Source organism: Lotus japonicus, chromosome 3 (genome assembly GCF_012489685.1).
Source record: "Lotus japonicus ecotype B-129 chromosome 3, LjGifu_v1.2".
NCBI lineage: Eukaryota > Viridiplantae > Streptophyta > Magnoliopsida > Fabales > Fabaceae > Lotus > Lotus japonicus.
In genome coordinates, this window is record NC_080043.1 from 15,067,546 (window position 1) to 15,083,363 (window position 15,818).

At 34.6% G+C, this 15,818-nt stretch overlaps 1 protein-coding gene across 1 annotated transcript; it reads right to left on the reverse strand.

Moving 5' to 3' along the window:
- Nucleotides 1-678: 678 nt before the first annotated feature.
- LOC130747184 (telomerase reverse transcriptase) lies at nt 679-12,879 on the reverse strand. The gene is made up of 12 exons (XM_057600036.1): nt 12,380-12,879; nt 11,520-11,600; nt 9,559-9,624; nt 9,279-9,447; nt 7,975-8,384; nt 6,574-6,706; nt 6,161-6,305; nt 5,306-5,444; nt 3,831-5,051; nt 2,124-2,665; nt 1,539-1,811; nt 679-1,240 (listed from the first exon to the last, which is right to left on the reverse strand). The coding sequence occupies exons 1-12, from the start codon at nt 12,680-12,682 to the stop codon at nt 967-969; spliced, it is 3,756 nt and encodes a 1,251-aa protein (XP_057456019.1). The 5' UTR covers nt 12,683-12,879; the 3' UTR covers nt 679-966.
- Between the last annotated feature and the right edge of the window lie 2,939 nt (nt 12,880-15,818).

Sequence of the window (15,818 nt, forward strand, 5' to 3'; positions counted from 1 at the left end):
CTAGCAAAAACTATGGAAAGAATTATCGAAACAATTGATCGATTCTTGGAGGAGAATCACAGAAAAATGGATGATTATCGTAGAAAATGCGCTTCTAAAAAGTAGCAGTATGAGACAACGCAAGCAGCAGCAGCGGAGGCAGAATGAGCTGCAACGGAGGCAGAACTACCAAGTGCCGAGTTCAATTTCTGCCCTAGCTTCCCAGTAACTACCGAGTTCCGAGTTCCCTCATTGTACAAGCACAATTCCTTTAGTTTGATTTTTATTATGACAACCATTCACAGCATGCAATTATGAATTTCGTTTTAAATTTTAATTGAAACAAAATTTCTAATGTGACGGAATTCAATTGGATGACTGTGTACATTTAATCATTTATTTCATGTCCAGATGTTTAAAAATATGATACTTAATCTTTGGTAAACAAGGTGATATTTTTGTAATAATGAAAGAGAAAAAAATCTCAAACTATACAGACCCTAAAGTCAAAGAGCATGTGGTAAACAAACTAGAACAGAACAAAATAGAGCAGCTGAATTCTGATATGTTTGGTGTATACTAAAAACAAAACAAACAAGATATAAGGTAGGAAAAAGAATACATTTTTTTGGTGAAAGAAAATAGAACATAACAAGTCAGACTATTCATTCTATCTACATACCAATAACTGAATCTTCATTGATCGTAACTGAATTGTCTCTTATGCATGCAGGTCTAACCATGCTAAATTTGTGAAAATAGATTATTGAATAATTTTTCACTTGGAATGAAAAATGTTTGCAGTTATTTAACTTAAGTACTCACTTTTGCTATAATCTTTTTTCTCAAAGAATGATCAAATTCGGCACTAGGTACAAAATATTTCTATATCCCCCAGCATGTGGGAGAGGGAATGTAATAACTTTTTAAACTAAAGTTATCACTTTTGCTATAAGTTCAATCATCATCAGAACTAACCTTTTGGAACTAATATTTTATGTCCCATACCAAAGAAGAATTTTCAGCATTTGTTGCATACTGCAGTTCAGGTGACACTCCCTCGGACATCCTATGTGATGACAACATTGACCTCAGAACTGCCAGCAACTGCCGATGACGCGATTGCTTCCGCCTCAGTACTTGTACGAAAGCATGTAACCCGAGCCATTCCACTTCTTCCTTCTCCAACTTGAGAATTGGCCGGATACCGGATTGACGATGCACAGATCGTATCCTTTTCTTAATCAGCCGGTACATGTATCTGGCAGTTGATCGTGAAAGAAAACATGTTTGACTAATGGTTGTAATGCCCAGAGTCTTAGAGCCCGTTAATTTATTATTGGAAAGTATGAAAATGGGAAAATAGCACATGTCGAGGCACTTGGGATGTGTTATTTTCCCATTTTTTCATACTTTCTAGCAGTAAATCAAACAGACTCTTAGTAATCAGAAAGAAACACATAATCATTTGATACATATAGCATTGGTTCATTGAGAAAAGTCAATCAAATCAACAATATACTAGAACTGATTCAACTGCATGAATCTTGTATCCGTACCTCAGAGAACTCTGAATAATTTCTGAACAAAATCTTTTGTCAAATTTGCAGACGAATGATAGGTCACAAATGTAACAATGAAACTTCATTGCAGATATCAAAAAAATTTGATAAATGTTCAGTCTAACAACAGCATCTGAATTGATATTCGAATCGAAGAATATTGGATGGCACTTGGGTCTTAGAAAGAGTCGCAGCTTCTCCTTCAGATGAATGCCTGGTTTACCTTGCCAGCAAACAGTAAGCGTTGAGCTTAAATGGTTATTCAAGTACCTGTTCAGCATAGTTAACTAATCATTAGAGAACAAAAACAGATTCACATGGTGCATAATACTTAACTCTAAAATAGCCTTCAGAGTAGTAAATCAGATTGAGATGACATGACAACATTAAATGTTAAGTTCCATTTATCACTACATTGAACCTGTTTATACATTTTCATAACAAAATCCTGAAAATATCGTCAAACTCCACAGACAACAATCAACAAATACAGGAGAAATGTGTCTTCTGAACATGCTCATAACAGTTAAACACATTATATTCTAATAGGATAAATAAATAAAAAATTAAATCAAGATTAACCTTGTGTAGTCAGCCAGAATTTCCAAAGTGGAGCAATTGATGAGAAGGCCACTCCATCGAACAAATGAAGTAGCGCCATCTTTGCCCGCATAAACCCGGTTCATTGCGGAACCAGACATCTGTTCTATATCAAAGTTTGCACCAAACTTCGTCTCATTCATGTAGCAATTGTAACCACGAAATCCTCTTTGCACCCGGGAGAAAAAGCTAGCTGCCTGCTTCTTTGAGGTAGATATAAAAAGAAAATCATCAACAAATCGCATTAGCAGGTAACCAGGCGATGAGAATTTGCCATCGCGATTGGTCTGCGCATTATCCTCCTCGCAACTTCGAGATTCAAGTGTTTTTTCAAGGAATGGAAATATCACATGGCTCTCCAAATGTCCATAAAAGAAAGAGCAAAGCAAAGATGACAAAACCCCTCCTTGGGGAATACCAACACCTTGCAAGTAAAATTTTCCATCAAACCGTAACACATTGTGCTTCATGTGCTCTGTAAGATTTGAAAACAATTCTTCCTTTTTCACACGCTGCCTCCGCTCCTAGGACATAATAAAAGATAAATTGAGCTTAGAATTGGAGTTTTTTTTCACTATAACTGTTTAATTCTAAATAATCATCTAGTTAGAGAATTTACCCCAATATCTTCTTAGAAAGTAAAGCACGGATAAAATATTGTAGCTTGAGTGACATTCATAGTTAGGAAATTAAGCAGGTTTACCCCCTTAGATATATCAACTATATTCTTCCAATGATGTTACTTGTTAAAACTTTCAGGGTTTTAACCCATGAACATGTGCAAGTTGTCATTACAACACTAGACTCTTAACTACCCTTTTTAAAACATACCTCCAAGCAGCTCAGATTTTAGACCTGCTCCATATTTTGGAAACATATGTACATAGAAGAAGGATGAAGCTCCAACAATGTTACCAAGAATTAGAATTTCTTGGGGCTGGTGTTGTTTATTTCATGTATAAGGGTTTGCTACTTGTATCAAGCATAAAAAAGTTAGAGGATATCAGGGTTAATCGTACCATATATGAGGTTAGGAATCAACAAAAGAAAGTGAATGGAAATTATCAATGTCAATAGGAGTTAATATGAATTGAACTAGTGAAGTATCCGCAACAAAACTTTCTAGGCAAAAAGGCACCAAAACGTATACCACTACCAGGCCTAGATGAGGCATAAGGCATACTAAGGAAAAATAGTGCTTTTATTTTAATTCTTTCTATCAATCTTCTGGGTTCCCAACATAATGCATCACTAAATGGTGACACTTGAACAATGTTAACAAAATATACAAGGATACTTCAAATCCAAAACTGGATTTCTAAAAGGTCTCTGTCACGGCCTGGGCCAACGAAACTTGAATTCATTGAATTAAACTAACAAAAAAAAAAACAAAACTTCAGATTGAAAGAGGTGGCATAGTGTTTTAGTCAGCTAAAATCTGGGTACAAAGATATAATCATCAAAATTTCAATTGAGATACATTACATGTTACCCACTCAATGGAAAATACAAATTTCAAACAATATAGGTCATAGATAGGACAAGAAATATCATAATTGGCAGTACAAGGCACTTAGATTTGAATAGCTAAACATACTACAAGACATAATAAAACAAAACTGAGGATGATAGAGGGTGCAAAAGATACTTTCTCATATGCCAATTAGAAAAAAAAAAGAGAAATGATACCTGATTAACAAAGACACCGTGCTGGGAATGAAAGGAAGCAAAAGGAGTGAATTGTGAATAGTTTTCATCCCACATTGTAAATTTCTGTTGAACCCACAAAGATTTCTTCGTGCAAATAATTTGATCATACTGTTTAATAATAAAACATTCATTTTTCGGAAGAACATCTTTCATAATTTCAAGGAGCTTGTCCTGGTCAACAGAATCAAAGGCTTTTAGTACATCAGATGTGACAATGAATAAACCAGAAGTAGATGCCAATCCCTTCTGGCTAACCAAAAATGGGCATAGTTTCCGATAGACATCATTGTAGTCAAATACTGAAGAACCTAGCTTCTGAGGCTCCTTGAACTGAATGCTTTTAAGAACCGTGTGGGCATCCCGTAAAACAGAATTCACAGGTTGAAAATTTTCAAACTTGATTTCCCGCTGTCCCGATTTCCTTTTTGTTCTACGATGCTTAAGTCTCACAGTGGACACGGGCAATGGGAATATGGATGAACGTTTTAAATTTGCTACCATCCTCACTCCATTTTCTTTTGGTTGAAGTCTGAGCTTTGAAAATCCAAATGGTCTATCTTTAATAATTTCACGTACAGCCACATCATCCAGGTAACTGTATTTCCAGTAGCCGAAGCAAGCAATAGTGCTTTTAGTCAACTTTTCCCAAACTGATTTCCGATAGTAGTAAATATCTTGTTTCCCATGCTCACTTTCAGTAACATAAAAGTTTGCTTGCACCAAAGGCACAACCAAACATGAGAAATACCAGAAGATCCACTTCTCCAGAAGCTTACGTTTGACAACATGAACAGTATCATTCCAACTTCTGAATTCTTTATGAAGAACTTTATTATGTTCTTCTAAATACTTCAGAATCCAAGAATTTCGACTACTCAAGAAATATTTATTAGATAGGAACGGAAACCTTGACATTTTCAGTTCATGCATACATAATTTCAAAGGGAATTTCTCAAATCTCCGTAAGTGTATGAACTTGGAAATATTTCTCCTCATTATTCTCCAATTAGGAGGCGTACCTAATAATTCAGAAGGAAGTAAACTTCTAGAAACAGCCCATATGAAAGATACCACTTGACTTTTTGAACAGTATGACTTAACTGCCTCACGCTGTGAATATATTGCTTCCATGGTATCTGCACAAAGTTTATTACCAAACTCCTGAGATGTCTTGTGCACATTTGACCCTGATGCATTGTCCTGTAGTAAGAATTTATCTTTGATAAGGACCACATATTTATTTGAAGATGAATAAGTAATTGAATTATATTTCGTAGGAAAAAATAAAATTCTTTAAACTATGTATGTGTCCAATAATCACCCTGAACGTAAAATGTACATATGCACTTTAAAAGAGAATTCTAGGTATCGCTTATTATAACCTCATCAATGTAGTAGAAACTTTTTGAACCAGCCAATTGTGAAAACTTAATATAATAAAGGAAAGAAAATACCTTAAGTTTGGAGCTAGACTTTCCAATTTTATGTTGATCCAATGATGGAACAGCACAATGCTTATCCAAGAACTTTTCATGCTTGCAAGACTGTGTCCTAGGAATGACATCCTTAAACCACTTAAGTAGGGAATGATACCTACAAAAAGCATTGCAAAAATTACAAGTTGCAAGAAATATAGGCTTTATCATTGAATTTGAATGTGAACACTTACAAAAGCTTATTATCTGTCTTAGAGAATTGAGCTGTTTCATGAATTCGACTAATAAGAATTTGGATAATTTTGGGCTTGTTTGTTAATTCCTCCAAGGCTCCAACTGCTTCTAGACCAAGTCCATACATATTTCATTTCATTTTATATTCAAGGAACCACATCAGGAATTCATCAGAATTTCATAGAAATAATCATGTGACAACATTTCTCTTTTTCATTTCTTCCCTGACTAGGGTAATTCAGGAGTTACAGTAGGCAGTAATCAAGAACCCTCTAAAACCTTATTTTTTTCAGAAACCCTTCGAATGAAGTAATAAATAATTAAATATTCAACTTCCAGGTACTAGATACTCCTTTCACATGAACCACTGGTTTTCAAATCCCTCTAAAAGGAACCTCAAAGCAAAGTGAAGAACAATTGTGGGGAAATTTTACACGATTACATCAGTCTTGCAACATAAGTCCAAATTCCAAAGCAGAAAGATGACTGGGGAGACTGCAAAGCAAAAGGCACTTCACATGCACTCGGAGCACAAAATACGGGGCATAAACTGGGGACCTTGTAAGTAATTAACTCAAAGTGTCGTAAAAATTCATACCCACGAATGCACTATAATAAAAAGGGCCTGAGTGAACTTACAAGCATGCAGAGTCAATTAGACATGAACCACAGTTGTGGGAACATGGCACTGACTGAGTAATAGCATTTACATCTGAGAAGCCAAAAATATGGCTAATGAGATTCTTCGAGCAAGCCAAATTTGGCCTTAAGGAATATAAAATATCTGAAGATAATTCGTGAAGGAAATCTATATGCACTTTAACATAGCAGAAGGAGAAACAGACCTTTATAATATTATAATACTGTCTCTCAAGAATGTGAAGAAGTGCAAGTGATTCTGGAAGAGCTCCTAAAACTTCTCTTGTGCTTGAAAACATGAAGAGTATTTCCATAGAAAGCACCAAAGATGGGAATAAAAAAAAGTATCGCATTTCAAGGAGGGACACGACGACACATACACAATGACAAATTAAAAACTCTTTGGTGGATACGTTTCTTTGGAAGCACTGAGAGTGAAGACTCCAAGTTATAAAAGATGGATTGCCTTTTGATATCAGTCCTCCTAGGAACAGCTGAGGGAGATTGCAAGATTGAACAGCAAGAGCATTGCCCCAACTTCTGCAACTAAACAACATATAAAGGATATGTGATTATAAGACAAAATTGTATCTGCAAGACAATTTATGCCCACTGAAACAAAATTGAAAAGGTATAAATTGCAGCTGATAAAAATTGACATGAACCCTACACTTTCCTCTTGTACTTCAGCATTAGTATTTTTGGGTAACATAACTTACCATCAACATGACAGTATGCCACTACCACTACTCCTCCCCCTTTATCACAAACACATTTCATAACTTCAAAAAAAATGTTATTCTTTTTATTGTAGAGAAAATAATATCTAAAAATGATAATTATCTCTGTTGTGACTGGGTAGTTTTCTTGCTTCTCTGTGAGCTCTGCACATGAGATCTTAAAGGGTGTTTCTAGGGCATCCTTGCAAAAGGATTGAGTAGATCTTTTCAGTTGATGCCTTTTCCTCTTCCCTTTTCTGATGTCACTTTGTAAGATTGGGAAGATCATTATCCAGTTTTGAATTACTTTCTATCTAAATGGATTTCCTTTATAAAAAACAAACAAAACAAAATGCAGCACCTAATTACGCCAGTCATAGATAATTTTAACTTTCTAGACATTTATTGCATGTTTATGTCTTGCAAGTTACTTGGAGCTACTGGCTTCAACCAGATGCTACAATACATTCCAAATTCTGGATCTTGAGAATCACTATTTCAATAACAAGCCCCACTTAGCTGGAGAGGAACTGATTCCATGAGGTGGAGACATGTTGTTAATGTTGCAAATGGTAACAGCAAGCAGGCAAATATGCATTATTCTAACATTTTATAACAACATTACGTGATTCAATTGACAATTAACATATTAAAACAAAAAGTATAAAGGGAGAAAAAATGTGATCAAATATAATGGAAATAGATGAGATAGTATAAATTATAATACAAAATTACAATAACATGTCTCTAGTGATTTAAATTTTTGTATATGTCTACATTATATCACTTGGCTGTAATTTGAAAATACCTGTATGGTTAAAACAATTATTAACTAATATAATTCCACAGTGCATTAAACTACAGTGAAACAACAGCTTATCAATTTCGTTCACAACTATCAATTAGTATGAAGGCTATCAAATCAAACGCTAAGTAGTATTTAGAAATGATGATAGTTAAAGTTAATAAATGAGTAGATCAAATGATGAATACAACTTAAATGTTTGATACAGAAAAGCATCTTATATGTACGAAAATTTCAAGACAAAAGTTTGTAAGTGGCTTTCACAAAATTTCACAGAAATAATTTATTACCTTTTCATGATAGCTTAAGCTGGTGTTGTGATGCTTTAAACAAGCATGCAAGCAATCTGTATTTGTAGGAAGCAAATTGCAATGTGTATTGGCACTGTTTTCCTCAGAGGTTATCTGCTTCTTCTTTTTGCGTCTAAGCCTCTGCCAACAAAATGGCCTAGAATGCTTTCCGAGCCTGGTAACACAATTCAAGTCTGGCTTTCCATTTTGTGTTGACGTAGGAGCTTCAGAGACACTGACATCATAACAACTGCTCTCTTGATGCATGTTCAGTTGCATTGAAGGCTTGCCTCTAAATCCAAGATTACTTGTAAGGCCAACAACAGGAGCATTGGTACTATAAGAAACATGGCACTTTTGTTTTTTCACTGTTGCATCATCAACATGAGTTCTTTTTCTCTTTTGCACACCTGTTGCAAACAGAACCATTATTCAGAAGGATGTTCTGTATTCTTCATAAGTAATGTTGCTCACACACTCATGACACATAATTTGTTAGGAAAGAAACCACAAAACAGCCATAACATTAAAAAAGAATAAGAGGAGAAACATGAAGAAGAAAATGATTCAAGGCTCAGTGATTCATGAGTTTATCCAGTTACTAATGTACAATGGATATGGTAAACAACTTGCCTTTAAACTAATAATTTAAGTGACTAGACATGTAATTTTAATCAATGATTATACTATTAACCAAGTGTTTGAAATTACAACAAATTGAACATAGGAATACAAGTCTAAATGAACAACAAAACCGTACAAGCTTTAAGAAACAAGATGAATTTAAACATGCTGGATGCATATACTTAATAGCAATAACAAAAACCATAGAGAGGGGGTGTGAAGCACATATGCTTCTCCTTCTTTACGTGTTGATGTGTCAGACATAACTGACACTTCTATGACATGTGTCGAACACTTCTCATTAGGAGACTGATATTAAAATTGTTTTTTATTGGGTTGGATACAAGCCACATAAAATTGGGATACATCTTAGAAACTTAACCGGCCAAGCTCGCAACTAAAAATATATATTGTCCTCTGATATCCTATTTTTTAGACATTACTTGAGGAAGTGTGTCTGTGACAGTTTCATCTCTCACCCTCCATTGTATTTTAACTTATATTTTGATTTACATTCTATTGCATTGCAAAAAATAATCTATGGTTATTGGTTAATAACATCTGCAGTTGGAAACCAAACTGCAGAGAATTGTGATCCGTCAAGTGCCTAGGTTTGCATCTTTGGCTACAGATAGTATGTTCACTGAAATCACAATATGTAGACAGACACTTTTTATTACCGCGGTCATGAAGCGAACGATGCTGACAGTCAAACTCTGATGAACTCTTGAGCATATCAAAGCATCGACGATTGATCGGAGGACCTCCAACCTGGTGGTGTTTCCTTTGGGGAGCTGGCAAGAATATTGACGTATTCTTCAGTAGGTAAACCATAAAATCATCTCCAACCTGCAGGGATGCAAAAAAGAAAATTTTCCAAATTTTGGTAAAAAATAAATAAAAAAATAAAATAGCTTCAAATAAAGAAATTATTATTAAGAAAAACTTAACATCACATACCCTACTTAACAGAAGGCACCAAGATGCACTGGATAAAAGCTCCACAATAGGGCTTGAACATTTACTCTGCAAATAAACAACATTGTGAAATCAACAAATTAAGACGCACACATGTACCTATAGACATGCTGGGATGCATAAAATAGTTGAGAGACTGAGGAACAAAGAGATAAAAAATATAGATGTACGTATAACCAGTAACCGCCCTCTAAAATGAAAACATAGAGTAAATCAAATTAGTGTTTTAATAAGAATTTATTACTCTAACATCATTTCATCCTTAGATCATCAACGGACTAAAAGGAACTCTCAATTCGCAGGTTATTTAACAAATTATATGTCAAACTCGAAACTCATTAGTCAACTAAAGTCAGTGAAGTGAATTAGTGTGCACGATAAATAAATCCGGAATATCCGTGAATCACATCACAGAGTAATGGGAAGCTGGAGATTGTAAACACTTTGACATCCTTACCTATCAATTCAAAAAAGACAGGCTAATAATGATATAACAGTACGCAGTCTCACAGCATTTAAGGGTTCATAAACTTAGTCAAATATTTCAGGATCAACAGGTCAAGAAATAATAAAACAAATCACTCTAGGATTCTAGGGAGAACTTAATGAAACCCTGCTGCATCACAACCTCTACAAGTATCTAACGCAACATTAATACTCTGTTGAATGTAGGTGAAAATGAAAGGAAAGAATAAAGCGGAAAGAATATAGCAGAGAATGAAGTGATTATAAAATTGTTTGGATTAAAAAAAAAGAGAATGAAAAAAGTGAAAATAATGTTTGCACAATTACTATTTTACCCTTTTAAAATAAATTTTCAAAAATAATTTGTAATTCACGTTTAAAATTTTAAAGCATACTAAATTAAGGTATTTAAAATTAATTTTTAAATTTTTTTTAGTTTTTAAATATTTATTTAATCTTTAAGTTTTACTCAATGATATTGATTAAAATTTAAAAACAGGCTGTGGAAATAATTTCAATTTTATTCATCAGTACAAAAAAAGAGTACCAACAGAATAGCAAATCATTGGTTTTGGTCCCTCGACAATATTTTCTCTGAAATATATCCTAAATTTTGGAAGTACATGTTTGAGTCCCAAAGAGGGACTAAAACCAAAATTCAAGGATTGAAAATTACTAAAGAAGTAGTCCTTCAAAATAATTTTTTCTTTAGGTATTGATCCTCCCAGGACCATGGGTATTTTCATAAATTGGAGATATATTTAAAATAAACATTTTTAGACCAAAATCAATATTTCCTTATTTTGTAGGGACCAAAAACATATAACCCTAAATAAAATGAAAAAAACTACTTCCCACCAGACTTTAATAGGAAAACTAGAATGTGAGGGTGAGATAGTATGAAATCTCTTATATACCCTTCAATAATGCATATTGAATATGATTTTAATATTCTTAAATTAAATTAATTTTACATCTTAAAATGAAAATAATAATAATGTATCCTTAATTAATTAGTAATGATATATTATTATTAAATATTAATAATGAGATGTGAATCTGTGAAGATTTATATGTGAAGGATAAAAAAAGCAATTATCTATCACATTCATTTTCATTACTTTCATTTCACTTTCTTTTTCTCTCAATCCAAACTACTTAAAAATTGGCCCATTTTTCTCTTATATTCTTTTATTTCATTTTCACAGCTGCATTCAAACAAAGCATAAAAATAATCCCTCCCCCCCTCCCCTCATTTCCTGTCTACAAAACAATAATAGATTCCTTCTTCCATCACTTTTCCCTTGCACCCATTATCATTCCTTCTATTTTCGTTAGAAACAAATACAGCATAAGAATACCCTTATAACTGAAAAAAAGCATCTGAAACAACTGGAGAACAAAAAGAAGTACTAACACAACACAAATAAAAAGCTGTATAGCACTAAACGGAGAAAAGAAGAGAAGCAGCTTCTTACATTATCATAATAACCAGCGCACAACACATTAGACTTGGCTGCACCTTTTTGATACAACATTTCAATGGTGCTCTTTACAACCTGAAAATCAAAATCATAAATTCCTAAAGTATAACTACATACAGTATTCAACAATAAAACCAATCCCCAATACTGAAGGAAAATAGAACTTCTATAATTCTACAAATCAATGAACTACTTCAAACACATATCTTAAGCAAAAAGGAACTCTTGCCAAAGGAAGTTTTCATTAAATCTCCAAATATATAAATAAACAAAACCCTTATTAGAAAGCATCAGAAATGATAAAGTGTTTCATCTTTCTAATAAATTAAAAAATATAAAAAACAAAAAAATTGAATAAAGGTAAATGGTCAAATTGTTAAAAGGCTCTTTCATCTTCTACAAGCTCCTTGTATAAACAAAAAAGATTATTCTATTCTAGGGAGATAAATTTATTTAAAAGCTTTGTCACACACACTCTTTTCTTTTAGTTTCTAATGTATCCACATCCTTCATGAGACTAATCTCCTCAAGGTTAGGAGATCACGGGTACGCCTCTCTCGCTTTATACACACCGCCCAGGGATCAAACTCTGGACTAGATGCTTAAGGAGCCGAAACCTTGTTGGTATGTCAAACACACACTCTCCTAGTATTTGATAGCAGGTGTGATAAACAAACCTCCAAAAATACTTCATTCCAAATAGTTCATTCCAGAATCTTTTTTTCCAAAAAAAAATCACTTTTTTCCATAACGTGAAAACGTGCAAGTTTCAAAACACATTATAAACACATCTCTTAAAATGCGAAATGGGAATCAAAAAAGGGGAAAAAGGTACTTTTTTTTCCAAACAATACCTCAATTTGGGGGCAAAGAAACTGAGCAATGAAAAACCGAACAGGAGGAGCATTTTCCGAAACGACGACGTAGCACTTGGTGAGCAGTTTGCGGTAATCGGCGGGATCATCAGGTCTGATAAGGAAGGCTCTGGCATCGGCGGCGCAGCCAAGGCAGCGACGGCGGTTGCAGAAGCAAAGCTCCGGCGAAGGACGAGGAGAAGGGAGCAGGGAAATGATGGTGTCGAAGAGGGTTCGTGCTCGATCCCGGAACAAGCGGTGGAGCACGGCGGGAGCTTGAGATTTGCGTTTCCGATGATGCATTTTTTCCCCCGGGAAAGGTAGAGGAAGAAGAAGAAGAGGGGATTTTTTTCAAACTAGAGTGGAGTGGAGTCTTCAAAGTGGACAGTTTTTGTTTTATGGATGAACCGCCAGCACTTGCCCAATGGGTAAAAGGGTGACATTTATTAAATTGACTTTGAACTTCTGGAACAAATTGTAAAATCTTGTAGCTGAATGATAGTTCAAGTGGTAAGAGCTACGAGACATTTGGGTTGGGTTGGATTGGGTGGGGAGGTTCAAGGATCCATCATTGGCGGGTGCAATTTAACTTTTCGATGTAGTAAAAAAAAATCTAAAATCCTTATAAAAACTTGATTTCGGCCAAACTTTTTACTCACTATTTCACTTGTCATGAGACTAAAACTCTCGAGACTCAAAGACCATGTTAACTGGAGAGACATTTTTTAACAAATTATTTTTCATATACACCACTCAAAGATCAAATCATGAAATAAATGCTAAAGAAACTCAATTATCTAGTTATTAGTTATTAGTGGCGGAGACAAGTTTTTTTTTTTTATCTAGGGGACCAACTTTAAGTATAGCATATAAAGAAAGTTAAGTATCAATGATACATATATGGGAAGGGAGAGAGATTCACTTATATTAATAACTTTTAGCTAAGTTACCAAACATGTTGAGTAATGTATATGTGAAAGAGTGAGTATAGCAGCATTAAGTCGATTCTTCCTACTGCCACCATCTTCTGCTGTAAGGACACACCACGACAATTGCGACGAATGTTCGGCACAACTATTGTAACTTCATTAGAGTCCACCTCAGCCACTCTGCCCATACCCTCCTCCAACCTCGCCATCACAATTGTCACCGGCATCCTCAACGTGATTGGAGTGGAGAGGACTCAGAGACCGAAGGGTATATAGAATTGAAATCAGTGTTAAAAAATTGGCTTAATCCTCAAATTGGTCCTTGTCTTTGTCTCGCTGTCTGAACTAGGTCTCTCACCGGAAAAATTTGTGCAAAAGATCCTCTTTTTTATAAATCGTTTGGAGCAAGTCCTCGCCGGAGCCCGGGGCTCCGGCGAGTGATGAAGTGTCACGCTGACTGTGTCAATAGTGCCTACGTGGAATTTAAAAAAAATTAAAATAACATATATGACATTTTAATTTAATTAACAAAAATAATTTGAAGTTTTCCGATGGAACGAAAAAAAACAAAAATAATTTGACCCAATTTCCCCAATGCTCCACGATCTGATTATTTTTCCCCAATTCCCCAACGCTCCACGATATGAATTTTGACACAAAACATCAATTTCCCCAATTTCCCCATCTGCTTCCTCTCCTCCTCCTCCTCCATCTTCTTCTTCTTCATCTTCTCCTTTCATAAACCCTTTCAACATCACCATCACAAAGAACCCTAATTCTATTTCCTTTCATCCCAAAAGAAGAAAAAACCCACGCCCAGATTTTCCAGATTTCACAAAGAGAACGATTCAAGAGTTACTGTAAACACCATTTGGGATTAATTGAAGTTACTGAAGGTGGTGGGTGTGGTTCTAGGGCTCTCGAACGAGATTCTTGGCCACCACCACCACTTATGGGTCTCAATCTTCTGGGTTTCTTCTTCCATGGCCACCGCCGCCACCACCACTCACGGCTTGGCCACCACCACCCCTCCCGAAAGCACGATGGGTCTTCTCTCGAACTAGGACAGAGCAGATCGATGGAGATCTGAGTTGGGGATCTCCTCCGAGCCCATCACCATCGCACGCACTGCTTCTACCAATGTTATTTGGCTGGTTATGCTCATTTGAGATTGTTAGGTTTTAGAGATGAAAATGATGAAACATATGCTCTGAAATTGGGGTTCTGTTCAGGTTCTTTCTTTGGTTGATTTTCTGAATTTTGAAGAATATGTATGGGAATCTGGAATGTTATTTGGCGTTTGATTTTTAAGATTGAGTTGTTAGTAAAAATTTTAAGATTGAGGTTCTAGATCTTGGTTTTTTAATTTGGGTATTGAAAAAATGAGATGAAGATGATGGGATGGAGAAGATGAAGATGTTGGTGAGATGATAAAGATAATGAAGAAGGAGATGATATTTTGATTTTCTGGAAATAGAAAAAAAATTATGATGTGTAATTGAATTTAATTTAGTTTGGGTTTTTGATTTAATTTATTTTTCTTAATTAAATTTAATTTTCTGATGTGTAATTTTCTTTTTTATTTTTTAAATCCATGTCACCTCATTTAGCCCGGTCAGCGTTCCACTTCATCACTCGCGGAGCTCCGCGCTCCGGCGAGGACTTACTCCAAACGATTTACAAAAAAGAGGATCTTTTGCACAAATTTTTCCGGTGAGGAACTTAGATCAGACGGCAAGACAAAGACAGGGACTAATTTGAGGATTAAGCCTAAAAAATTTATTTTTTTTATATTTGGTTTGTCATTGATTTATAAAACATTGGTTGAATAGTACATTGATATTTCCTTGAAGGACCATCTTGTGATCAATGGATATCGGAAATCACATGGTAGAGGCAATATACACATACAAATTTTTAGCAGTAAAAATATAGCATTTACTATTAAAAGTTGTAATTGTTCGCTATTAGAAAACACTAGTATCCGAACCCGTGCGTCGCACGGATGAAATAATATGGAAAAAGAAATTAAAATGAAGTTAAGAGCAATAAATAAAGTTTTTTATATGGTCTTTTTGTTTTAACCGAGTCGAGTTACATTTAGGTATGTTTTGGTTATGTTTACTTTTTACTTTGGTTTTAGAGAAGACACTGTCATACACAGAATCATGTGTGTATTATATTCATAGGTATAATCTTGCATCCGTTGATCATCATGAGTTAAAAACAAAGTAATAAAATATAAGATAAATTTCATCCAAATTGACGTAACGTTGAAATCTGAAATAACCCACATCTAAAATAGTATTTTAATTAGAGATATAATGAACCAAATTACATAACAAATAGATTTGGAAAGATCCTTAAAATGTGAAAATCACTTGAACTGGAAAATTCATTATAAAATAAATAATAGCAATGTAAAAATGCCTTTGATTTTTTTTTTTTTTGATGAAGTGACATTTTTTCTTTTTCTTTTTCATAAGTCTTCACCTGCAAAGAATGAGACA